The sequence below is a fragment of the Salvelinus fontinalis genome, chromosome 2, assembly GCF_029448725.1.
Source record: "Salvelinus fontinalis isolate EN_2023a chromosome 2, ASM2944872v1, whole genome shotgun sequence".
Classification (NCBI taxonomy): domain Eukaryota; kingdom Metazoa; phylum Chordata; class Actinopteri; order Salmoniformes; family Salmonidae; genus Salvelinus; species Salvelinus fontinalis.
The window spans coordinates 63,434,400-63,462,158 of record NC_074666.1 but is presented as its reverse complement, the minus strand read 5'-3'; the positions used below and the strand labels follow the sequence as shown (position 1 = coordinate 63,462,158).

Genomic DNA, 27,759 nt, shown 5'->3' with positions numbered 1-27,759 from the left:
GCATTACATGGCTCCTACCTACAGTATATCTCCGATTTGGTTCTGCCGTACATACTTACACCTACGGTCACGAAGCAGTCCTCTATTGTTCTTAGAATTTCTAAGCAAACAGCTGGAAGCAGGGCTTTCTACTATGGAGCTCAATTTTTATGGAATGGTGTGCCGATATATGTCAGCGACACAGACTGTCTCAACCTTTTAAGTCTTTACTGAAGACTCATCTCTTCAGTAGGTCCTATGATTGAGTGTAGTCTGGCCCAGGGGTACGAAGGTGAACAGCAAGGCACTGCAGTGACGACCACCCTTGCTGTCTCTGCCTGGCCCGCTCCCCTCTCTCCATTGGGATTCTCTGCCTCTGATCCTATTACGAAGGCTGAGTCAATGGCTCGCTCGTGCTCTCCCATGCCGTTTCTAGAAGGGGTGCATCACATCGTGCCAGGCTTTTTTCACTATACTCGACTTGAATGGGTTGAGTCACTGGCGTGAACTTCTTGTCCGGTTTTGGGGCTTGTGCGGTGGGGGGAGATCTTCATGGGCTATACTTGGCCATGTCTCAGGGTAGTAAGTTAGTGGTCTGTTGATATCCCTTTGATGGTGTGGGGGCTGTGCTTTGGCAAAGTGGGTGGGGTTATATCCTGCCTGGTTTGCCCTGTCCGGAGGTAACTTCAAACTGGGCCACAGTGTCCCCCCTCCTCTCAGTCTCCAGTAGACCTGTTGCACTCTCTATAACCACTAACGCTGGTGGTCATTTATGAACATCTGAACATCTTGAAGAAAAATCTGTGCTTTACGTTCATGTACTCTTATAATCTCCAACCAGCACAGCCAGAAGAGGACTGGCCACCCTTCAGAACCAGGTTTCTCTCTAGGTTTCATCCTTTCTAGGGAGGTTTTCCTAGGCACTGTGGTTCTACTAATGCATTGTTTGCTCTTAGGGTTTTAGGTTGGTTTTCTGTATAAGCACTTTGACAACTACTGACATAAAAAGGGCTTTATAAATACATTTAATTTGTTGATTGCTAATATACAACTTTTTTTACATACCCAAAATGCCTACTATTTAGAACGCAAGTACGGGTATTCGGACACAGCGGCAGCCGACTTCAACCGGGTAAACGCAGACACTCCATCCCTTTCCTCGCACCTCATTTGCCAGGATTGCATATTTTGCCATCTTGCGCTAGTATACCTCTTCGCACCTCTACTCGCAGCTTTTTCGCCGTCTCTGCCGATATCATGATGTGTGGACGGAGAGTAGTGACAACAATGTCAGGGGGAAGCTTAGCCGTCTGTCCAGGTCAGCATGCATCTCCCACGTCCTGGCTTGTTCTAGGATGCCATCTTTCTTGGCTCTGCCTGCTCCCACCTTCTCCAAGCCTGACAAAGTTGATGTGGTGGCCTTTGTTGGTGAGAGTCATCTTTTTCTTCCTCTCCATCGAGGATATCGGCCAGTTACCTCAACTTGGTCATGCCTCCATCTGTTTTTTACCCTTTATTTAACTAGGCAAGTCAGTTAAGAACAAATTCTTATTTACAATGACGGCCTACACCGGCCAAAATCAGACGACGCTAGGCCAATTGTGCGCCGTCCTATGAGACTCCCAATCACGGCCTGGTGGTGATACAGTCTGGATTCGAACCAGGTTGTCTGTAGTGACGCCTCTAGCTGAGATCCAGTGCCTTAGACCACTGCACCACTTGGGAGCCCTGTAGCGGCCTTGGGAGAGGGTGACAGGTTTGTTACAGAGGAGCCTCACTAAAAACCCTATGTATGTTAGTGGAGGATGGGAGCACGTCATTGACGGATCTTAACAGGAAGTGGATTCTGGCAGGCTTCATCCTACCTTGTCCAGGCTCACTGTGCTCCCAACCATACTGCTTTAGCCCTTTTCTGTTCCTCCCCCACTTTCCTGACTTCCTGCTCCCTCCTTTTGGTGATGTTGGCTTTGGCCCAGCATGTGGTTTGTGATGTTCCAAAGCCCTGTCTTCCTTGGCAGATGTTCCCCACTATGTCACTGTGCTGCAGCGTGCTCTCGGACTGGTTGACGGCATTGGTGGCAGACCATTTTCCTTCCTGTTCTGACCTCAAACATGGCACCTTGTATCATCAGGTCTTTGGCAGAGGGTCTCAGCCAGCATGTTGGTATCTCTCCCTTCCTCCAAACATTCTGATCAGCTTCCATAGCCTGCATAGGAGTTTAGGGCACATTTTGTAGACCTTGTATGGAAATCCATTTGGACCAGGTGCCGATCTTGCTCTGGCCTTTTTCACCACGACTTCTCTCCATGTTGGAACTCAGGTTGGTCGATTGGTGAAATTCTCAGGCACGGCCCAAAAGGTTAGTTCCTTCCCTGGTCGGAGTATGTTTCTTTGAGGTAGGTACCCTTCTATCGCCACCTTAGTTGCCTGAAGATTGCCAGTTCTCTCCCCTTCCAGTGTAAATGAAATTAAGTGGAAGGGGTTGGAGATAAACTTGTCCCTCTCCTTTGCTGTCTCCCGTCTCCTTGTTCTTGCCATTTCCGCATTCAGGAGTGACTTCACGGTTACTCTGTGTCCTGCAGCTCCTGTAGCGCTTTGCGTTGTGTGGCATCTGCCTCCCTGAAGCGCTTCACGAGTGACTGCAGTTCTTTGCAAAGCCTTAAAACCTCCACTTTCTGTCTGTTGGGTTGATTGTTGCCCGTTGCTCTCTTGGCCTCTTCGTTGTCAAATATTTCACTGCTCACCGCGGGCACAAGCTTGAACAAGGAAGTGAGTGTCTTTTCCACATTTCCCACCAGTGTTGTTTCTAAGATGTTGTCCATGTCATCATCCAGCTGTTGCCAGGCTGCTTTGTTGTTAATCTGTGGCTGCTTTGTTGTTAATCTGTGGCCACTTGACATTCCTTGCTCTGGGTTCCACATTCTCTGGGGTCTCTGACTTTCTCCTCCTCTGAAGGCGTAACAGCCTCCAAGTTTTTCAGCTGCGTAGAGGTCTTCAGCACTGTGGTGCGTTTCCTGGCTGGAAACCTCCTGCGTCTCACCAGATACCAAGTCTGTGCACTGCTGCTTTGTTGGCTCAGGTCGGAACTTCGACCTTTGTTTAGTAGATTTGTAGTTCTTTTGTTCCTACAGTTTTATGCAGTGGCATTTTGTTCCACAAGCCTTGTCGTTAGTGTTATCCGTCCACGTAAACCCCTCTCGGAAGGCCCTGGGGGTATGGTTCCTTTTGGTTTGCTTGGGGTTGCCCCCTTGCAGAGGACTGTGGTGGGGTGCTAGCCCAACTCACCCCGCACTAGACTTTCCTATTACTCATCGGTCTCTCCAGCTTCACCATTCTCTAAAATGGATTGAATTGTTTTTCTCTCTCTCAATCTACACACAACACCCCATAACGACAAGGAAAAAAACAGTTTAGAAATATTTGCACATTTATTACAAATAAACTGAAATATCACATTTACTTAAGTATTCAGACCATTTACGCAGTACTTTTTTGAATCACCTTTGGCAGCGATTACAGCCTTGAGTCTTCTTGGGTATGACGCTACAAGCATGGCACACCTGCATTTGGGGAGTTTCTCCCATTCTTCTCTGCAGAGCCTCTCAAGCTTTGTCAAGTTGGATGGGGAGCATCGCTGCACAGATATTTTCAGGTCTCTCCAGAGATGGTCGATTGGGTTCAAGTCCGGGACACTCAAGGACATTCAGAGACTTGACCTGTTGGAAGGTGAACCTTCACCCTAGTCTGAGGTCCTGCGTGCTCTGGAGCAAGTTTTCATCAAGGATCTCTGTTCTTTGCTCCGTTCATCTATTCCTCATTCTGACTAGTCTCCTAGTCCCTGCTGCTGAAAAACATCCCCACAGCATGATGCTGCCACCACCATGATCAACCGTAGGGATGGTGCAAGGTTTTCTCCAGAACGTGACGCTTGGCATTCAGGCCAGAGTTCAATCTTGGTTTCACAGACCAAATAATTTTGTTTCTCATGGACTGAGAGTCCTTTAGGTGCCTTTGGCAAACTCCAAGCGGGCTGGCATGTGTCTTTTACTGAGGAGTGGCTTTTGTCTGCCCACTCTACCATAAAGGCATTATTGGTGGAGTGCAGCAGAGATGGGAGAAACTTCCAAAAGGACAACCATCTCCACAGAGGAACTCTGGAGCTCTGTCAGAGTGACCCTTGGGTTCTTGGTCACCTCTCTGTGCCTCGACACAATCCTGTCTCAGAGCTCTACAAACAATTCCTTTGACCTCATGGCTTGGTTTTTGCTCTGACATGCATTGTCAACTGTGTGACCTTGTATAGACAGGTGTATGCCTTTCCAAATAATTTCCAATCAATTGATTTTTACCACAGCTGGACTCCAATCAAGTTGTAGAAACATCTTAAGGATGATCAATTGAAACAGGATGCACCTGAGCTAAATTGAGTCTCATAGCAAATGGTGTGAATACTTATGTAATTTGTTATAAATTTGCAAAATGTCTAAAAACCTGTTTTTGCTTTGTCATTATGGGGTATTGTGTAGATTGATGAGCAAAAAAAAATTGAATACATTTTAGAATAAGGCTGTAATGTAACAACATTTGGAAAAAGGGGTCTGAATACTTTCCGAATGCACTGTACGTGTAGAATGTCTCACCCATGTGGAAGCTAGGTGAATTGCAATACTTAGGCTGAATATAAACAACTTACAGCATTTTAGCAACTAGGTAATGTCAGGGCAATTTCTGCCATTGATGATTCTGCTTGTGAAATAACCACGCCTCTGAGTGACACTGATGGAATAGAAAAGAGCGGGAGGCCTCATCTGTTGCCCTTCAGATGCACAGCCTTTGGAACGAAAAAAAAAAAAACTCAGTTGAGAGAGTAAAAGTCTCCCATTCCAATGTGTTCCGTTTCAAGTTGTCGGAACAAAGACATATGAATGCCTCCAGGGGAAAGTCAAACAAAAGCCAAAGAGAAATATGTTGCTGAAATTAGCAAGAAGGCAGTCAGTTCAAAGACAGATCTTTGTCATTTATACCATGTACTTTTAATAATGTTGAAGTACTAACTAACAAACAATGGAATGTTCCTCAGTCCCATCTTCAATTTTATTGACTGACTTTAAAAACGAGTGCCCCAACTCTGGTCACTAAAGATCCTATGGCACTTATTGCAAGAGTATGTCATGATATCAAACTGTATTCTTATCATGTAATACAGGGTATAAAAAAAAGTACCATGTACATTTGTCATTTAGCAGACGCTCTTATCCAGATCGAGAGCATTCATTTCATACTGTATGTAATACTGTATGAACAATGTATACAACAATATCAGACAGCATGGTGAAGAAGGAGCAACAGCACCTCGAACAACCTCAGGAAGCTGAAGAAATTCGGCTTGTCACCTAAAACACTCAAACTTTTACAGGTGCACAATCGAGAGCATCCTGTCGGGCTGTATCACTGCCTGGTATGGCAACTGCACCACCGCAAGACTCTCCAGAGGGTAGTGAGGTCTGCACAACGCATCACCGGGGGAAAACTACCTGCTATTCCAAGGCACATCTGGAGCACCCGATGTCACAGGAAGGCCAAAAAGATAATCAAGGACAACAACCACCCGAGCCACTACCTGTTCACCCCGCTATCATCCAGAAGGCGAGGTCAATACAGGTGCATCAAAGCTGGGACCGAGAGACTGAAAAACAGCTTCTATCTCAAGGCCATCAGACTGTTAAACAGCCATCACTAACAGAAAGGCTGTTGCCAACATAGACTCAAATCTCTGGCCACTTTAATAAATGGATCACTAGTCACTTTAAATAACGCCACTTTAATAAATGTTAACATATCCTACATTACTCATCTCATATTTATATACTGTATTCTATACCATCTACTGCATCTTGCATATGCCGCACAGCCATCACTCATCCATATATTTATATGTACATATTCATCCCTTTACATTTGGGTGTATAAGGTAGTCATTGTGAATTTGTTAGATTGTTATATATTATTGCAGTCGGAATTAGAAGCATAAGCATTTTGCTACACTCGCAATAACATCTGCTAACCATGTGTATGTGACCAATAAGATTTGATATCTAAAAACGACATGTAAAACTAATTAACTTTTGTCCTCTGAAGAACCTGGATGGGCTAATAATTACTATTATTTTTGTAATTGAGTATGTAATTGCACATTTCCGTACAGCATTTCCCCCAAAAGGCTCAGATTTTTCTGTTTTCAACTATGCAGACCGGCATCTGTCTCACTGGGCCATGGCTCCGGCGGACCTGCTCTCACTTAGGGCCAAAGCCAGGCCACTTGTACTTTTCAGATTCACATAATAGCTAACTGTGAATTTAACACCTTCTCATGAAGCAAATGTTATGATTATGCAGAGGTTGTTGATTCTGCTCTTCACAAGTCCTCACCATCAGCCCTAGCTACATAAATACAATTTCCCCTCGTATAACATAAGGTTGTATATACTAGTGAGGACCTGAGCTCCGCCGTACCCCTTACACTGTAAAGAGCTTTGGGTGTCTAGAAATGTGCCATGTAAGTCAAATTATAATGATGAAAGTGTTTTGCCATATTCTATGCCTTTGTACAAATGGAAACTGGTACAAAATACCAAAAAGGTGGACTGCAAGTGGCTAAAACAAATCTAAAATCAAGATATCAATTTGTTTGTCTACATGCCATTTTAAAAATACAGATATTGAAGTAAACCTATTTTGGCTTAAGAAAAGTAACTATGAGTAAGGGGAAAAATGATAAGCTTGCAAGCGGACTTTGAATAAGACATCTGATTACCCTTTTGCACTTAGTTGGTTTTATTATAAAAAAAATAAAAAAACGAATCATTGATGAACACTAGATAAAAGAAATGCATGGCTCTCGTCTCCCCCGCAAGCCGGTTGGCATACACACACACCACCTCATCTGATTGGTCATTGCCCACGAACCATAAACCGGAATACATACAATATCACACTAACTCTGACATTGTGGCTAAAGTAACTAATGACGACCAATTTTGTATGGGCCCAATTTTTAAATATATTTTTTTATTAAACATGGTTAAACACTCCAATATTACCGCTGATATATTATGGTATTTGTCTGAAATTACAATGCAAAAATATTACATACTGTATAGCTAATTTTAAAACAAAAATTTCTCAACCGGTTTACAATAAATAGTCCAAATAAGAATAATTTACAGTATTATGTTACAAAAGCGCAGTGAATACTGGAACTGTTAAAGATTAAATTTACACACAAAGAGCAAGGACTCCATGCCCCAATTTAAAAGACACCCGCTATAGAAGTCTTTAGACATAATCCACATTTGTAGCTTGAACATTTCTTTTAGTGTGTTAAAAAATTAAATAAAAATCGGACATTTAGTATTTGAACATTGTGTCAATGTGATTACTCATATCAAAATCCTTAGCTGACATCTAGGCATTGGGTGTGTCCGAATTGGCAACCTATTCCCTACATAGCATACTCCTTTTGACCTTGGCCCTATAGGCTCTGGTCAAAAGCAGTGCACTATATAGGAAATAGGGTGCCATTTTGGACAGTTAGTCCTGGAAACAAGCTTCATCAGTTCTGGCATTTGCTGCAATGTAGTCAGGCAGGAACTCGAGCGTAGTAATCTGATGCCGGACTGCATAGTCGATGATACAAACATTGGTTGATGCAACATCTCCAATTTAGTCATCCTGGAGCGTGACCATATTTCTGTGTCTAAAAACCCTCATAATATGATTGATCCTTTAGTCAGCTGGGGACCTCTAAAACACACCCCTCGACTGACAACCAACCAGGCATCATAGGATAGAGTGCTGTGGTGTTAAACAAAAGCACACACGGGTTGCATTCAGTAGGGCGCAACGTTACAAAACATTTTGCTACAGAAAACTGAAATGAGGTTTAAGGTAGTTTCAAAGCATTGGTTGAGAAGAAAAAAACAGAGACTAACACAGATATGTTGCTGGGTGAGTTGGAGTAGATGTTCAAGTGGAGTGTCAAACTTTTTTGCATTGATATGGAGGGAGAGACACACGTATGCTTGGCCTGGGATACAAATTCATATCAGTTCCACTCATATGGCTTGTTCAGTTTCAACAGATTAAATTATTAAGTGGTGTTAGTTCATGTGGACGTATTAAACTGACAAGACGGAGACGGACACGCTACTAGCAGTTCAGAAGTTCATCAGTAGTTATTTTCAAGTTTGTCTGACATTTACATTTTGCATTCAAATGTCTTCGGTTTGATATTTCTCAGAGGGAAGAGGGAGACAAGAGGACAAGGACAGACCCAGTCTTTTGTTCATATATGGCATTGTTTTTTTCTTTACATGAGGTTGTGTTTTGTAAACGGGTGGCTCGCTAGGCAGAACAGACAGAATGGTCCAAACAAACAAGCCAGCTGGAACCCATAAGAACCAGTTGAAATCAGTCAGAACTATCTGAAACTGTTTCCGAACCCATCGGAATCATTTGAAATCGATTCCAAACCATTCAGAACCAGTTAAAACTGGTCCACAGGCCTTCAGAACCAGAGGAAACCATTTCAGAACACATTAGAAACCATCAGAAAGAGTTTAAACCTGTTCCAGTTGGACTGTGCCAAGGTAGATCTGAGCGCTTCTTCTGTTCAGGCCAATGGCCTTGGTTATTGCACTTTCTTTCACAAACTATATAGGTGAAGGAGTGTCTCTCCACCCCCTACATCCTTGCACTTCTGAAGGAGTGGGAGGGGCAACTGACAGACAGATCCTAAACCCTGCCCCAGATTATTTCAAATTTATGAGGGTAGGAGGTGCGGCTCTGTGACAGCCAGCTCCTGTGCCAAATCGTTGAAGCGGGCGATGTAATCCACGCTGCTCTCACTCATCATGCAGGCCAGCTGGGTGTCTACCTGCAGGGATGAAGATAACCACATATTAGATAGTCACGGAATAACTGAAGAACATGCTTCCAGAGTATTGACAAGGGAGTGACCAACATTTGAATCTTGTTTTTGATAAATATGCCCAAAAAGAATGAATTTGTTGTTGCTCTAAAAAAATACAATATAACGGATTCAAACTCTAAACAAGCTGCCCAGTGACACAAGACTACCAGACGTTCTAAGTGATTTGCGCTCTTCGAGGCAAGCAACACTGAAGCATGTATGAGAGCACCAACTGTTCCGGACGACTGATCACACTCACCGTAGCCGATGTGAGTAAGACCTTTAAACAGGTCAACATTCACAAGGCCAGACGGATTGCCTGGACGTGTACTCCGATCATGCGCTGACCAACTGGCAAGTGTCTTCACTGACATTTGCAACCTGTTCCTGGCTGAGTCTGTAATACCTATATGTTTCAAGCAGACCAAGGTAACCTGCCTAAATGGACTACTGACCCGTAGCACTCATGCCGGTAGCCATGAAGTGCTATGAAAGGCTGGTCATGGCTCACAACACCATCATACCAGAAACCCTAGACCCACTCCAATTTGCAATCCGCCCCAACAGATCCACAGATGGCACAATCTCTATTGCACTTAACACTGCCCTTTCACACCCGGAGAAAAGGAACACCTACTGAGAATGCTGTTCATTGACTACAGCTCAGCGTTCAACACAATAGTGCCCTCAAAGCTCATCACTAAGCTAAGGACTCTGGGACTAAACACCTCCCTCTGGAACTGGATCCTGGACTTCCTGAAGGGTCGTGGTAAGGGTAGGCAACAACATCTGCCATGCCGATCCTTAACACGTGGGCCCCTCAGGGGTGGTGCTTAGTCCCCTCCTGAGCTCCCTGTTCACCCATGACAGCGTGGACAAGCACACCTCCAACACCATCATTAAGCTTGCCTGCACCGGAAACAGCCTATAGGGAGGTGGTCAGAGACCTGGAAGTGTGGCAAAAACCTTTCCCTCAACGCGATCAAGACAAAAGGAGATGATCGTGGACTACAGGAAAAGGAGGTCGAGCACGCCCCCATTCTCATCAATGTGGCTGTAGTGGAGCAGGTTGAGAGCTTCTGTCCACATCACCAACAAAAATATCATGGTCCAAACTAGGGCTGGGCGGTATACCGTATTTTTCTATATACCGTTATTGATGCACAGACCGGTATGGATTTTTACTTTACCGTCTATAACGGCATTTGAATGTTTGGTTTGTTAAATGTGATACGGCGTGTGTAACGTCCATTTGTAGAGTTTACGCCGCTACTTGAGTCATCCCTCTCCGCTCTCTTCCCATGCCGCTTTCCACACAGACCTAGTCCCAACCCGTCACTCAGAGCGCATTTGTTGTCGCTTGACCACGAGACACTTTCGTTCAGTTTGCATGGTCAATGCAGCGCATGCAAAAATGTTGTTTCCAATTTGATCTTAATATAAATCCACAAGTGTTCTATAATTACAATATTAGTTTGTGTTAGCCACTAATACTAATCGCTAGTTATCTGGCTAGCTAACGAGCTAAGCTAACAAAAGTACTGAGAAGGGGCAAACGTAGCTAGCTAATACAGCCTGATACCAATGTTGGCGGAGGCCTTAATCAGCATGTTGTTTGTGTAACAGTATTTTCGAAATCAATGAGGAATAGGCGAAGCATGAATATGTTGGCTACATGAATAAAGATTTAATGTAGCCAAAGATTATAGGGTCCACGGAACATCACTTTGGTTCCTACTCTGTCACATTAACTCGTCCATGGCATCTTCATTCGTTGTCATGTCAAACACTGCATTCAAAGTGCCCCGTATTATTTATATTCTAACTATAGAATTAGAATAAATATTCTATTTCCATGATTCCAAAAGTTCACCCAACTGTTTTGATCTAAAATCGCAACATTTGGTAAAATTAAGGCCTAGATTTTTTGCCCATATCGTGGCAATGATCTCAAATGAGTGCAGGAAATGCAGAACTTGATGGAAATGCAGGAAATGTTAGGTTGAAGTTGAATTGAGCAGTATAAAACAATCAGAATGGAGAAAGCCAGACTGAAATAAATAAATAAATGTGTGTGTGTGTGTGTGTGGCCACACTTTTATTAAATCAAAAACATACCGTCAAATTTGAAAAATACCATATATGATATTATATGTTGGCAATATCGCCCGGCCCTAGTCCAAACACAACAAGACGGTTGTGAAGAGGGCACGACAACGCCTATTCCCCCTCAGGAGACTTCAAAGATTTGAAATGGGTCCTTAGATCCTCAAAAAGTTATTCAGTTGCACCATTGAGAGCATCCCCGCCTGGTATGGTAACTGCTAGACCTCTGACCGCAAGGCGCTACGAAGGGTAGTGCGTACGGCCCAATACATCTCTGGGGCAAAGCATCCTGCCACCTAGGACCTCTATACCAGGCGGTGTCAGAGAACGGCCATAAAAATTGCCAAAGACTCCAGCCACCCTAGTCAGACTGTTCTCTCTGCTCCTGCCACGGCAAGCGGTACCGGAGCACCAAGTCTGGGTCCAAAAAGCTCCTTAACAGCTTCTACGTCCAAGCCATAAGTCTACTGAACAGCAACTCAAATGGTTTCCTGGACTATTTGCATTGACCCCACTTTTTTACGTTGCCACTACTCTATATTTATGACCTATTAACTAGTCACTTTACCCATCCCTACATGTACAGCACCAGTCAAAGGTTTGGGCACACCTACTCATTCCAGGGTTCTTCTTTATTTTGGCTCTTTTCTACATTGTAGAATAATAGTGAAGACATCAAAACTATGACACATATGGAATCATGTAATAACCCAAAGTATTAACAAATCAAAACACATTTTATATTTGAGATTCTTCAAAAACAGCCGCCCTTTGTGTGATGACAGCTTTGCACACTCTTGGCATTCTCTCAACCATGAGGAATTCTCTTCATGAGGAATGCATTTCAATTAACAGGTGTGCCTTGTTAAAAGTTAATTTGTGGAATTTCTTTGAATTTCTTTTGTTTGAGCCAATCAGTTGTGTTGTGACAAGGTAGGGGTGGTATACAGAAGATAGGGCTATTTGGTAAAAGACCAAGTCCATATGGCAAGAACAGCTCAAATAAGCAAAGCGAAATGACAGTCCGTCATTACTTTAAGACAAAGGTCAGTCAATGTGGAAAACCTCAGGAACATTGAAAGTTTCTTCAAGTGCAGAAGCAAAAACCATCATGCGCTATGAGGAAACTGGCTCTCATGAGGATGATCACAGGAAAGGAACAGCCAGAGTTACCTCTGCTGCAAAGGACAAGTTCATTAGAGACTTAACAGCCTCAGAAATTGCAGTCCAAATAAATGATTCAGAGTTCAAGTAACAGACATCAACTGTTCAGAGGAGACTGGGTGAATCAGGCCTTCATGGTCAAATTCCCGCAAAGAATCCACTACTGAAGGACACCAATAAGAAGAAGACTTGCTTGGGCCAAGAAACACGATGGACATTAGACCAGTGGAAATCTGTCCTTTGGTCTGAGGAGTCCAAATTTGAGATTTTTGGTTCCAACCACCGTGTCTTTGTGAGACGCAGAGTAGGTGAACAGATGATCTCCGCATGTGCGGTTCCCATTGTGAAGCATGGAGGAGGTGGTGTGATGGTGCTTTGCTGGTGACACTGTTGGTCATTTATTTAGAATTCAAAGCACATTAACCAGCAAGGCAACCACAGCATTCTGCAGCGATACGCCATACCAACTGGTTTGCGCTTAGTGGGACTATCATTTGTTTTTCAACAGGCCACTGACACAACACGCCTCCAGGCTGTGTAAGGGCTATTTGACCAAGGAGAGTGATGGAGTGCTGCATCAGATGACCTGGCCACCACAATAACCCGACCTCAGCGCAACTGAGATGGTTTGGGATGAGTTGGACCGCAGAGTGAAGGAATAGCAGCCAACAAGTGCTCAGCATGTGGGAACTCCTTCAAGACTGTTGGAAAAGCATTCCAGGTGAAGCTGGTTGAGAGAATGCCAAGAGAGTTCAAAGCTGTCATCAAGGCAAAGGGTGGCTATTTGAACAACCTGAAATATATTTTGATTTGTTTAATACTTTTTTGGTTTCTACATGATTCAATATGTGTTATATCATAGTTTTGATGTCTTCACTATTATTCTACAAAATAGAAAAAAGTAAAAAATAAAGAAAAACCCTGGAATGAGTAGGTGTGTCAAACTTTTGACTGGTACTGTACACATATTACCTCGACTAACCTGTACCCCCTCACATTGACTCGGTACCCCCTGTATAAAGCCTCTTTCTTGTTATTTTATTGTTTATTTAGTAAATATTTTTCTTAAAACTAGTGTTGGTTAATGGTAAGCATTTCACAGTAAGGCTACACCTGTTGTATTTGGCGCATGTGACAAATACATTTGATTTAAACTGTAAAGAAACAAAAAGGTGAAAATCGTGCAAGGGAGGGATGTAGTAATATGCTTCCTACTGGGGTGGTCTTACCTCCGCTACGTCTGGCAGGCCGCGGGACTGAAAGGAATCATGGGAGTTGCAGTCCAGAAACCTGGGTCCGAGGAGGGCTGTCCCACTGGAGGGGCCGGAGGGGGTCAGGGAATTTCGTCTTCCCTTATCAGGGGACACCAGGCTCGCTGTTGGGGGGGGGGGGGGGGTGAGTTAAAATTGTTTGAAATTGAGACAACACAATTCTAAACAAATCTCAGTTGAGCTAATGCTTCTGGGCTCAGAGTAATCCTGCTTCAATTGGCTTCATCATCAGGTTCAGTTCAATAGAAAGTCATCATTGCCAGAGACTGGTGATAGTGGCTGCGTGTGCGTATATACTGTACGTGTGTGCTTGCATACATGCAGTTGAAGTCGGAAGTTTATACATACACCTTAGCCAAATACATTTTAACTCAGTTTTTCACAATTCCTGAAATTTAATCTTAGTAAAAATTGTCTGTTTTAGGTCAGTTAGGATCACCACTTAATTTTAAGAATGTGAAATGTCAGCATAATAGAGAGAATGATTTATTTCAGCTTTTTTTTCTATCATCACATTCCCAGTGGGTCAGAAGTTTACATACACTCAATTAGTATTTATCTACCAAGAAAATTATCTTCGATTATAATAACAGTCATGTACATCCCTCCCCCAAGCAGACACCTCGACAGCCCTGAAATAACTTCATTGGACTCTATGTAAACTGGAAACCATATATCCTGAGGGTGCATTTATTGTAGCTGGGGATTTTAAAAAGGATAATCTGAAAACAAAGTTCCATAAATTGTATCAGCATACCGAATGGGTTGGGAAAATTCTGGGTCATTGTTACTAACTTCTGCGACGCATACAAAGCCATCCCCCGCCCTCCTTTCGACAAATCTGACCACGACTCCATTTTGTTGCTCCCAGCCTATAGACAGAAACTAAAAGAGGAAACGCCCATGCTCAGGTCTGGTCAACGCTGGTCCGACCAATCTGATTCCACGTTTCAAGATTGCTTCGTTCACGTGGACTGGGATATGTTCCAGGATAGCGTTGAACAACATTGATGTGCATACACGCTGATTCGGTGAGTGAGTTTACTAGCAAGTGCATCGGTGATGTTGGTACAACAGCGACTATTAAAACCTTCCCCAACCAGAAAACAATGGATTGATGGCAGCATTCGCGCAAAACTGAAAGCGCGATCCACTGCTTTTAAATCAGGGCAAGATGACCAGCAATCAAACAAGCTAAGCGTCAGTATAGAGACAAAGTAGAGTCGCAATTCAACGGCTCAGACATGAGAGGAATGTGGCAGGGTCTACAGTCAATCACGGACTACAAAAAGAAAACCAGCCCCGTCGCGGACCCCGACGTCTTGCTCCCAGACAAACTAAACAACTTCTTCGCTCGCTTTGAGGACAATACAGTGCCACCGACACAGCCCACTCCCAAAACCTGCAGACTCTCCTTCACCACAGCAAACATGAGTAAAACGTTTTAATGTGTTAACCCTCGCAGGGCTGCCAGCCCAGATGGCACCCCTAGCTGTGTCCACAGAGCATGCGCAGACCAGCTGGCTGGTGTGTTTACGGACACATTCAATCAATCCCTATCCCAGTCTGCTGTTCCCACATGCTTCAAGAGGGCCACCATTGTTCCTGTTCCCAAGAAAGCTAAGGTAACTGAGCTAAACGACTATCGCCCCGTAGCACTCACTTCTGTTAAATGAAGTGCTTTGAGAAACTAGTCAAGGATCATATCACCTCCACCCTACCTGACACCCTAGACCCACTACAATTTACTTACCGCCCCAATAGGTCCAGACGACGCAATCGCAATCACACTGCCCTAACCCATCTGGACAAGAGGAATATCTACGTAAGAATGCTGTTCATCGACTACAGCTCAGCATTTAGTGCCCTACAAACGTGTCATTATGCTTGAGACCCTGGGTCTCGACCCCGCCTTGTGCAACTGGGTCCTGGACTTTGACGGGCCACCCCCAGGTGGTGAGGGTAGGAAACAACATCTCCACCCAGCTGATCCTCAACACTGGGGCCCCACAAGGGTGCGTTCTCAGCCCTCTCCTGTACTCCCTGTTCACCCACGACCGCGTGGCCATGCACACCTCCAACTCAATCATCAAGTTTGACGATACTACAGTGGTAGGCTTGATTACCAACAACGACGAGACGGCCTACAGGGAGGAGGTGAGGGCCCTTGGAGTGTGGCGTCAGGAAAACAACCTCGCACTCAACATCAACAAAACAAAGGAGATTATCGTGGACTTCAGGAAACAGCAGAGGGAGCACCCACCTATCCACATTGACGGGACAGTAGTGGGGAAGGTAGAAAGTTAAGTTCCTCGGCGTACACATCACATACAAACTGAAATGGTCCACCCACAGACAGTGTGGTGAAGAAGGCCTCCAGCATCTTCACAAGGTCCCTTGCTGTTGTTCTGGGATTGATTTGCACTTTCGCACCAAAGTATATTCATCTCTAGGAGACAGAACGTGTCTCCTTCCTGAGCGGTATGACGGCTGCGTGGACCCATGGTGGTTATACTTGCGTACTGTTGTTTGTACAGATGAACAAGGTACCTTCAGGCGTTTGGAAATTTCTCCCAAGGATGAACCAGACTTGTGGAGATCTACAATGTTTCTGAGGTCTTGGCTGATTTCTTTTGATTTTCCCATGATGTCAAGCAAAGAGGCATGAAGGTAGGCCTTGAAATACATCCACAGGTACACCGCCAATTGACTCAAATTATGTCAATTAGCCTATCAGAAGCTTCTAAAGCCATGACATCATTTTCTGGAATGTTCCAAGCTGTTTAAAGGCACAGTCAACTTAGTGCATGTAAACTTCTAACCCACTGGAATTGTGATACAGTGAATTATAAGTGAAATAATCTGTAAACAATTATTGGAAAAATTACTTGTGTCATGCACAAAGCAGATGTCCTAACTGACTTGCCAAAACTAGTTTGTTAACAAGAAATTTGTGGAGTGGTTGAAAAACAAGTTTTAATGACTCCAACCTAAGCGCATGTAAACTTCCGAATTCAACTGTACATACATATAAAAGTATGTGTGTCCGTCTTACATAGCAGGCAGCCAAATGAAGAGTCAGTGGAGTCGTTGGGGTACCACTGAGGGTCGTGGCTGGGGGAAGGGATCCAGCCTCTGGAGGGGCTGACTGAGGTACAGGGTAGGAGCTTAGAGCACTCACTACCATTCAGCTTGGCAGGAGAGAGGGATGCCTCATCACCTGAGAGCGAAAGAAAGCGACAGCACGTGAGAGATGTAAACAGATTCAGGCTACAGTAAAAAAACAGTACAAAATCCTATTTTTAGAAGCACACGCACCTCTAACGCCGCCCCCTTCACTTACCGTAGTGTGCTGAGTTGATGGCCAGCTCAATGATTGAGTCACTGATGTGTGTTTGTGGCCCTCCAGGAGCCATGGCTTCCTCTGGGGGTCCTGGTAGAGAGATGTCCAGCAGAGAAGCCACGCTGGGCGGGGAGAGGAGCGAGTCACCTGCTACTCCTGGAGACGGAGGGGGGAGGCCGTTCTGCAGCAAAACCTGGTGGAGGGTTAGGGAAAGAATGATACAGGGTTAGAGAATTAATGTGTAAAAATATATGAAAATGTGTGCTCTTTTTGGACAAGTACCTGTAGCACCTCCCTTGTTCAAAACCGTGTCCGGCCTTTTGAACACAACCCAGGTAGAAATAGGGTCCATTGTCTTTTAGATCTCTACATATCACCGTTTCTCTTTCCCTTCTTTCAGCGTTCCACTCACCTCAGAGGAGGCCTGCTGGAGGAGCTGTGGCTGGGGAGGACCAGGACCAGCATACACCACTCCAGGGTGAGAGGTCGAGAGGGGCCTTCCGTCTGGACTGGGGGCCTCCAGCTCTCGACAGGGGCTGCCTGGGATGATGCCTGCTGATTTGGCTGCCAGGTCAATGGCACCTGGATGGAAAAACATAGAATCATCACCTGTTAAATTGTCAAGATTCCGAGTGCGCTAATTTCCATCATCAGTGGGCCTGGCCTAGATGGGACTTAAAATATATGGTCTAAAAAGGTGAAAGAGAAAAATAAAACATGACCAGGGCCTAAACCGAACACCCACCACCTGCCAAATTAGAGTAGATTTGGGCATTGGCGGGTAAGAGGTCTATTTCACCAGCCATGTTGGTGGGTGGACAGTGCTCTACAGTGCGATAATCTCTCTCACATTTGTTAATGAAATAACCAAGTATGATCACATTTATTGCAATATACTCTACATGACCAAAGTATGTGAACACCTGCTCGTCAAACATATCATTCCCAATTCATGGACATTCATTTGGAGTTGGTTCCCCCTTTGCGACTATAACAACCTCCACTCTTCTGGGAAAGCTTTCCACTAGATGTTGGAACATTGCTGAGGGGTCTTTCTTCCACTCAGCCACAAAAGCATTTGTGAGGTTGTAGCGGTATTGTTAGAGACAGGTAAAGATAATGATTTTGTTCGGGCGCCAGGCAGGTATTAATTCTCCTGAAAGGAAAAGAGTAGGATCGAGAGAATACCACTACCAGACCCACACACATTAGCAGAAGAGACTGCCTAGAGTGTAGCCTGTTCGCCAGATATCTTTACTCTTCACTGGCTAAAACACACCATAGAAAACCCATGTCACAGCACAGGGGTAACCCCACCAATAATACCTCATACAATAATAATAATGGCAGAGCAATTGAACGGCAACTTCATAGAAACAATTTACAAGAAAGAAACCAGTCATCAACATTTGAGAATTTGCAATAATCTGTATTACCTCCCAGTGGAGGAGTGCAGAGGGTATGAATGTGGGTGTGTTCATAGACAAAACAAAGGCCTTAAAATGTCTAAAATCTTCTTGTCCACATTTCATTAGTAAACCACTTCAATACAGTTCAAATAACAATACACAGACTTGCAAGCAACCTCCCTTTTAACTAAAATGTCAACCCAAATACTTCTGGCATGGCAATAATAGTCCAGCGACAATGAACATCAACTGGAAGCGCATAGGAAAAATAGAAAGTCTGCTGCAGTGTAAAGCACTGGAACAATAGAGGGAAGAGAAAGAGAGAACGCAAGAGAGATCTTAGCTGTTGACTTCAGGCTTGCAGTTGTACTCTCTGTCCGTCTGATGGTTTGTATGTCAAAGCTTAGCAACAATGTTGCTACTAATCCATGCGATCCATAACCGGTGCGGTCCCAAATGATAACAACCACGACCTAGAGCGGTCACACCGATGATTGAGCTAAACACTTTACAAACTAAACACGCTGAAAATAAACAATACTTCTGCAGCATTGCACACACAATCAAACTGCAGTGCCAACCAAGAGCTACCACCCAGAGAGCCGGCAGAGCTGTCTTTATTTCCTCCTTCCTTACTGCTGATGCGCTCTTAAAGTGACAGCACACGGTGAAGGCTCCATGCAGGATTTCACCACAAGGTTGGGAACTGATGTTGGGCAATAAGGCCTGGCTCGCAGTCGGCGTTCCAATTCATCCCAAAGGTGTTCGGTGGGGTTGAGGTTAGGGCTCTGTGCAGGCCAGTCAAGTTCTTCCACACCAATCTCGACAAACCATTTCTGTAATGACCTCGCTTTCTGCGCGGGAGCATTGTCATGGTGAAACAGGAAACGGCCTTCTCCAAATTGTTGCCACAAAGTTGGAAGCACAGAATCGTCCAGAATGTCATTGTATGCTGTAGCGTTAATATTTCCCTTCACTGGAACTAAGGTGCCTAGCTAAAAACATGAAAAACAGCCCCAGACCCTTATTCCTCCTCCACCAAACTACAGTTGGCACTATGCATTCGGGCAGGTAGTGTTCTCCTGGCATCACTGCTGATTCACCACCGCAAAGAACGCATTTCCACTGCGCCAGAGTTCAATGGCGGCAAGATATACACCACTCCAGCCGACGCATGGCATTGCACATGGTAATCTTAGGTTTGTGTGCGGCTGATTGGCCTTGGAAACCCATTTCATGAAGCTGCAGACAAACAGTTATTGTGAGGATGTTGCTTCCAGAGGCAGTTTGGAACTCGGAGTGTTTCAAACAAGGATAGACGATTTTTACGCACTACGCGCTTCAGCACTTCTGTAAATCAATCCCAGAACTGCAGCAAAGGACCTTGTGAAGATGCTGGAGGAAACAGGTACAAAAGTATCTACATCCACAGTAAAACGAGTCCTATATCGACATAACCTGAAAGGTCGCTCAGCAAGGAAGAAGCCACTGCTCCAAAACCACCATAAAAAGCCAGACTACGGTTTGCAACTGCACATGGTGACAAAGATCGTACTTTTTGGAGAAATGTCCTCTGATCTAATGAAACAAAAATTTAACTGTTTGGCCATAATGACCATCGTTATATTTGGAGGAAAAAAGGGGGGGGGGGGGGGGGGGGGGGCTTGCAAGCAGAAGAACATCATCCCAACCATGAAGCACGGGGGTGGCAGCATCATGTTGTGGGGGTGCTTTACTGCAGGAGGGGCTGGTGCACTTCACAAAATAGATAGCATCATGAGGGAGGAAAATTATGTGGATATATTAAAGCAACATCTCAAGACATCAGTCAGGAAGTTAAAGCGTGGTTGAAAATGGGTCTTCCAAATGGATATTGACCCAAACAAACTTCCACAGTTGTGGCAAAATGGCTTAAGGACAACTAAGTCAAGTAATTGGAGTGGCCATCACAAAGCCCTGACCTCAATCCCATAGAAAATTTGTGGGCAGAACTGAAAAAGCGTGAGCGAGCAAGGAGGCCTAAAAACCTGACTCAGTTACACCAGCACTGTCGAGGAGGAATGTGCAAAAATTCACCCAACTTATTGTGGGAAGCTTGTGGAAGGCTACCCGAAAAGTTTTATTTAAAGGCAATGCTACCAAATACTAATTGAGTGTCTGTAAACTTCTGACCCACTGGGAATGTGATGAAAGAAATAAAAGCTGAAATAAATAATTCTCTCTACTATTATGCGGACATTTCACATTCTTAAAATAAAGTGGTGATCCTAACTGACCTAAGACAGGGAATTGTGAAAAGCGGAGTTTAAATGTATTTGGCTAAGGTGTATGTCGCATGCATGCATATATATATATATAAACGTCAGAAATACTTTGAAACCAGCTACTGCAGCGTTTATTCACACTTATATATATATATATATATAAGTGTGAATAAACGCTGCAGTAGCTGGTTTCAAAGTATTTCTGAAAAAAAAAACGTCAGAAATACTTTGAAACCAGCTACTGCAGCGTTTATTCACACTTATATATATATATATATATATATATATATAAGTGTGAATAAACGCTGCAGTAGCTGGTTTCAAAGTATTTCTGACGTTTTGTTTCTTAGCTGGTAAATGAATCGCACAAAGTCAAAAAACTACGAATCCTGTATAGCACAGCAGCCTGCTCGCACAGGCATAAAGGTAGGTCTAAAGTCTACTCAAGTGAGACTTTGCCCTCGTGTTTCTTGGCTATTTAATAGTAATACATTTGTTTTAGAAACATCAAAGCATGCTCATCGGTTTTATTTTATAATTTTGGAAAGAAATCTGAGTAGCTGGTAGATTTTTTTAAAATCTACCTGCCACGGTGGCTGATGGGACCAAAAAGTTAGTTTCAGGCCCTGAACAGGTAGAGAGAAGCGGTACATACTGGAGAGCTGACTGGACATCCCAGGGCCAGAGGTAATGGGCGGAGTTCTGGGGAGGAGGGGACGGGTGTTGGGAGAGAGACGGGGCTGGATTGGCCGGAAGGAGCCTGTTCCTGGGGGGGGGGGGGGACAGTAAGAAGAAAAAGTCAGTCAAGTCCAAACTATGGAGGTGAGTGTGGTTGAGTATTTCTAGCCCTGTTCAGATAGTTAGATAAAACATTTTTTGGCCCAAACACAGAATATTACTGCTCCCCAGTGCCTTTTATTCCTGCAGCATAATTACTAAAAAAATATGTTTTTCCGATACTTTAAACATTCCTACTTCCTTCCTGTGATTAGATAAGTAAAAGCATGTTTTCTAATTAATTTATATTTTTTTAACTAGGTGTATGGGTTATGTTGACAGGTGGCATACCTGTGGCAGATGAGTTGGAGAGGATGGAGAAGGAGCAGACGTGTTGAGGAGTGTCTCCAGTGGTGCGGGGGAGCAGTGTTCTCTGAGGAGGAACAACAACAACAATTTCACATTAAAACATTCTGTTCAGATTTCAAGATGTCCTAAGAATAACTGTCAATTCAATAGGTGCACCAAACAATGGACTAAGATCAAAGACTTACCTGGACCACTAGGGGCTTTCGAAGTGGCCGGCTTCTGTTTTTCCTTTGTTTCGGCAAGAAAATGTCTGACTGCATCTGTAAGAGGCAGAGATGCAAATTGGTGAGCCCCCCCCCAAAAAATTAAAATAAATCTGAACTGCAAAGAAAAATGGCCTTTTTCAGAATGAGGTTGTCACAACACCAACATTTCCTAACGATATGATACCAGGCCAAGTATCACGATACCGAGTATAATCGTGACTGTAGAAAATAGCTGATTTGCGCATATCCAAAGGCCTACCTGTGATTGGGCAGGAGGAATGTAGTAAGGAATATAAAATGCATAATGATCTGCATTTCCATTGTGGCAGTAAGGGTTACACTCAGGTTAGGCCTATATGAAACCATCTTTAGTTTACAACTTTACACACATAGCCTACACTTTCTCACAATCATACCTCTCCCAACAGTTAGGCACCAAAAAGAACTTAACACCAGAAAAAAAGATAGATTTGATTCAGATTTAGCTTAGAATTACATTGATTAGGCCTATGCACCCTACCTTTGAAGCATCTCTTTGAGTAGGCTATATGTATGGCTGCCCTTTTCCATTTTTCTTGTACCATCCAAATATGTGCATAGCCAAGGTACCACGTTGATATCTAACATTACTAAACAAGGTAATTTGTTATCAAACCAAACACTTGCGGCCCACAAGTAGTTTAAAAAGGGCCCGCAACATGGTTTATAAAATGATGTAACATGTGCACCAATTCGCGGTAGAAAAGGGTTTGGGCTAGAAACTTGTGGTATTAACTGTTGAAGACACAAGCGTGACGGTCACTGTACTCAGTTTTTCCTCTATGGCAGTGGCACTCAGAGGCTGCATGACAGAAAAGTCTGACTGGCCTGCTTATTCTTACAGGCAAAATAAAGAGTCAGGTCCATAAATATTTGGACATTGTTTTAGCTGTCTACCACAGCATATTTGAATTGAAATTAAATTATGAATATGAGCTGAAAGTGCAGAATTACAGCTTTACTTTGACGGTATTTACATCCAAATCGGGTGAATGGTGTAGGAATTACAGCACTTTTATATGTGGTCATCCCCTTTTTAAAGGACCAAAAGTAATTGGATAATTGGCTGCTCAGCTGTTCCATGGCCAGGTGTGTGTTATTCCCTCATTAGTTAATTTACAAGTAAGCAGATAACAGGTCTAGAGTTGATTTCAAGTGTGGCATTTGCCTTTAGAATCTGTTGCTGTTAATATGCTCCAAAGAGCATGCACTGCCAGTGAAGCAAGCCATCATTAGGCAAACATTTTTTTTTTTTTAAAGACCGCAAAATCATTAGGTGTGACCAAAACTATTTGGTACATTCTAAAAAAGAAAACACACTGGTGAGCTCAGGAACACCAAACGGACAGGAAGGCCACAGAAAACAACTGTAGTGGATGACAGAATAATTATTTCCCTGGTGATGAAAAACCACTTCACAACAGGTGGCCAGATCAAGAACACCCTCTATGAGGTAGAGTCAACTGTGTCAAAGTCAACAGCCAAGACTTCACCAGAGTAAATACAGATGTTTTACCACAAGATGTAAACCATTGCTACGCCTCAAAAACACGAAGACCAGTTTAGAGTTTGCCAAGATAAAAAACACCTTATCTATGAAACATGGTGGAGGTAGTGTTATGGCGTGGGCATGTATGGCTGCCAATGGAACTGGCTACCTTGTATTTATATTGATGTGACTGCTGGCAAAAGCAGCAGGATGAATTCTGAAGTGTTTAGGGTTATATTATCTGTTCAGATTCAGCCAAATGCTTCAAAACTCATTGGACGGCGCTTCACAGTGCAGATAAACAATGACCTGAAGCATACCGCGAAAGCAACCCAATACCTTTTTAAGGCAAAGAAGTGGAATGTTCTGCAATGGCTAAGTCAATCACCTGACCTGAATCCAATTGAGCATGCATTTCACTTGCTGAAGGTAAAACACCTCAAGAACAAGCAGGAACTGAAGACAGCTGCAGTAAAGGCCTGGCAAAGCATCACCGGGGAAGAACCCCAGCATCTGATGATATCTATGGGTTCCAGACCTCAGGCAGTCATTGACTGCAAAGGATGTATGATCATGTTAATTGCCCAATTACTTCTGAGCCACTATAATTGGTGGGTTACGTAAAAAAATGGTTGTAATTCTGACACTTGTTTTTTTTTTTTTTTTTACACAAAACCCTTAAATTAAAGATGAAAGTCAACACTTAAAGCACATCTTGATTGTTTCCTTTCAAATCCATTTTGAGGGTGTACAGAGCCCAAATGATGGAAATTGTGTCACTGTCCAAATACTTATGGACCTGACTGTACGTATGCACTTCACTTATGTAGCGAGCTGCTCCAATGATTAAACAAATGTAACATAAATCCCATCACTGTTTGCAAGCCCCAGTTCGCCATCACAGTAAATAACATTTTAAAACTGATGGAGATGCGCCGAAAGAACAGATAGAGAGAAGCAGCTGAGTAAGCTAATGGCTGGTTAGGGGATGTGGCTGGCTGCTCACAGGTGTCACACGTGATATTGGATGAACAGTGGGAGAATCTCAGTTGCACACTCCTCACATCCTCCCCTTTTCAAAACCCATTGGATGAGATAGCCAGATGTCTCTCCTAGGGCTGGGCAGTATACGGTATTTTACTATATTCCGGTATTGATGCACGGATCGGTTTGGGTTTTTACTTTACCTTCTATAACCGTATTTGAATGTTTAGTTTGTTAAATGTGATATGCTGTGTGTAACATCCATTTTATAGTTTACATCGCTTCTTGCGTCATCTCTCTCCACATGCCGCGTTCCACACAGACCTAGCCCTGCCCCGTCACTTAAGGAGCGCATTTGTTGTTGCATGACCACGAATCTCTGTCAGGTTGGATGGGGAGCTTCGCTGCATAGGTATTTTTAGGTCTCTCCAGAGATGTTCGATCGGGCTCAAGTCCGGGCACTGGCTGGGCCACTGAAGGACATTCAGAAACTTGCCCTGAAGCCACTCCTACGTTGTCTTGGCTGTGTGCTTAGGGTCATTGTTCTGTTGGAAAGTGAACTTTCGCCCCAGTCTTGGGGACATTCAATGCTGCAGACATTGTTTAGTACCCTTCCCCACAATCCTGTCTCGGTGCTCTATGGACAATTCCTTCGACCTCATGACTAGGTTTTTGCTCTGACATGCACTGTCAACTGTGGGAGCTTATATAGACAGGTGTGTGCCCTTCCAAATCATGTCCAATCAATTGAATTTACCACAGGTTGACTCCAATCAAGTGGTAGAAACATCAAGGACAATCAATGGAAACAGGACGCACCTGAGCAAAAATAGCAAACTGTTCGAATAAGGAATTTCTGTTTTTAATACATTTACAAGAATTTCCAAAAGCCTGTTTTTGCTTTGTCCTTATGGGGTATTGTGTGTAGATTGATGATTTAAAAAAATAATGTAAATGTATTCCATTTTAGAATAAGGCTGTAACATAATTTGGTAAAAGTCAAGCGGTCTGAATACATTCCGAATGCACTATATCGGAAAATCTCCAAAAGTGACGAGTTTGCATCCCTGAAGAGGGAAAATAAAATGATTGGAAGGGATGAAGAGATATGGAGAGTCCAGCTTGTTTATTTTTCTGAGACAGACAAAATATGGAGAGAGTATGCAAAATGTCCTTACGCTGATGGAGTCGAGCTGTTGTCGGAAGGCGAGCTCGGCCTCCTTGTTGGGAGAGAACATGCGGGAGTGTCGGGAGCTGTTGGGGGGCAGGGTGGTGGGAACGGCAAACACCCCACCATCTGAGTCCCCCCCAGACACCAGCAGAGACCGCGGGAGGTTACGACCTGAGGGGTTCAAAGCCAAGGTTACAGTTAATTAGTATTGGTGTATATGAGATGTCATAAAAAGATACAGGTAAAAGACAAACACTACTTCAAGAATTGGTCCTCTGACCTAAAACTTTGGAGTTACTGAAGAACATTCGATAAGTGTATGTTGTGTGTGTGTGTGTGTGTACGCATTTGCTTGTGAGAGGAGTTTGGTAAGCTACCGGAGGATCCAGTGTTTGGTAACATCAGCTTTGTCGCTCGGACCCCCAGGGGCTGCGGTCGTCCACAGTTGGGGCTCCGTACCCCCACAGCAAGGGCCTTGCCTGGGGGGGTGAGGGACTGTTCCTCCTGGGATGGCTTTACCGGAGACGTGGCTGTGGAGCACAGCTCTGGGGCCTGAAGGAGAGGGGAGAGAGCATTAGAAGAAAACAAAATGACTTAAGGCTATTAAATTGCATAATCTGTTTACAAAGTCTCCTACAAAGAGTCTGCATTCCGATTCTCTACCCTTCTCCAGAAGTGTGCACTCGTTCCCTCACCCTCATTCATTTAAATGTTTGGTCTAAGCATGGCTAGAGGGCGTTTCCACCATAATCCTCACACCAAAGACTTAGATGTCGATTATGGCAGCCCCCCACACCTCTCTGATTCAGAGGGGTTGGGTTAAATGCGAAAGACACATTTCAGTTGAATGCATTCAGTTGTACAACTGACTAGGTATCCCCCTTTCCCTTTCCAGTCGATTGCTTTTAAATCCATGAGGGAGAGTGCAGGAGTGCACACTTCGGACAAAGTGTAGAGAATTCGAATGTGGCCAGTGGCTATGAAGAATTTGCCTCAATAGGCGTTGTTGACTCACAGGTTTGGGGTTGACCTCTGATGACACCAGCCGGAGCAGACAGCGCAGGACGCGGTGGGTGGAGGGCGGGGGCAGGGGGCGTGGTGACTGTAGCTGTGGGCATGTCTGCCCTGGTCCCTGTAGCCCCTCGTCCCCCAGCTCCGGGACTGCAACAGCAGCCGGCTGCCACTCGTACTCCAGCTGCAGTTTCCCAGGTTTCCCCAGCATCAGGTACAGCTCTGCCAGAGTCACGTTGCTGTCTGACCCCCGCGAGCTCCAGCCCTCATCACAGATCCGCTGGGCCGACCGACCACTGGACACCGGGGTTGGTGTGCTGCCTCCTCCTCCACCAACCCCACCAGACTCTTCCTTTCCTGGGGCTGCTGCGCTACCCTGCCCCTGGTCTGGAGGGACGTCCTCCACCTGTCGCGGTGCCGGTGGAGGTGTGGTGGGAACCAGGGGGTCGAACAGGGGGAGGGAGTTCCTCTCTGGAGAGGCACTGTCACTGCCGTTAACCCCTGTGGTCCGCTCTTCAAACCTGTACGGAACAGTTGCAGAGCAAGAACTGCCCCCCTGGTCCTGAGAATTGGAGTCCCCATCTCCTCCCTTGGCCCCCAAGGCCTCCCTTACCCCTAGTCCTCCCCCCAGCCCCTTCTCCCGTTCCACCTGCCCCACAGCTACACCACCCTCCTGTTTCTGAGTCATAGACAACAGCAGCGAAGACGAAGGAGGAGGAAGTGGAGGTACAGGAGATGTTATCTGGTTCAGATTCTTGTGCTCTGGCCCTGCACCCCCTCCCAACGTTCCTCCTTCAGGTGTGGATATGGGGGTCTCTCCCCCTACACGTCGAGCATCCCCAACACCACGTCCAGGTTTGGCCACGCCCCCACGGGGGAGGAGGAGGAGCGGGGCTCCCTGGATGCCCAGAATCTGGGCGGTGGGGATCAGCTCCTTGGGGCCGGGCCGGGGCTTGCCACTCTCCTGCCAGTGGACAGTGCAGGAGGCCTTGGAGTGGACCACACGGGCTACACTGGGCAGGGGGGTCAAGGTGCTGGTCTCAGCTGGGTATAGGAACAGGTCCTCCTTGTCTGCTCTACAGGGGAGAGCAGGGCTGCCGCTACCACTGTGCTGCTGGGTTCCCCCTAACGCCTCGCGCTCCTGCAGGCTCTTCAGCTGAACACAGTACGGTCAAGGAGGGTCAGCAGAGATGTCAAACAAAAACAAGAATTGAGCATCAACTTGGCTAAATATTATCTGTTGATCTCTTGAAATACTATGGATC

General features: G+C 44.7%; 1 protein-coding gene across 2 annotated transcripts in view; it reads right to left on the bottom strand.

Moving 5' to 3' along the window:
* Nucleotides 1-6,790: 6,790 nt before the first annotated feature.
* The window catches only part of cramp1 (cramped chromatin regulator homolog 1), a 45,365-nt gene continuing 24,396 nt past the window's right edge, over nucleotides 6,791-27,759 (bottom strand). For both annotated transcript variants that reach the window (XM_055881897.1, XM_055881889.1), the window contains exons 10-20: nucleotides 26,499-27,650; nucleotides 25,861-26,035; nucleotides 25,491-25,654; nucleotides 21,780-21,854; nucleotides 21,577-21,658; nucleotides 21,164-21,274; nucleotides 17,248-17,417; nucleotides 16,836-17,028; nucleotides 16,548-16,712; nucleotides 13,451-13,596; nucleotides 6,791-8,915 (exon numbers count right to left, since the gene is read on the bottom strand). In XM_055881897.1, coding sequence (XP_055737872.1) covers nucleotides 8,802-8,915; nucleotides 13,451-13,596; nucleotides 16,548-16,712; nucleotides 16,836-17,028; nucleotides 17,248-17,417; nucleotides 21,164-21,274; nucleotides 21,577-21,658; nucleotides 21,780-21,854; nucleotides 25,491-25,654; nucleotides 25,861-26,035; nucleotides 26,499-27,650 — 2,547 coding nt within the window. In that variant the 3' untranslated portion in view covers nucleotides 6,791-8,801. The remainder of the gene's footprint in view (nucleotides 8,916-13,450; nucleotides 13,597-16,547; nucleotides 16,713-16,835; nucleotides 17,029-17,247; nucleotides 17,418-21,163; nucleotides 21,275-21,576; nucleotides 21,659-21,779; nucleotides 21,855-25,490; nucleotides 25,655-25,860; nucleotides 26,036-26,498; nucleotides 27,651-27,759) is intronic.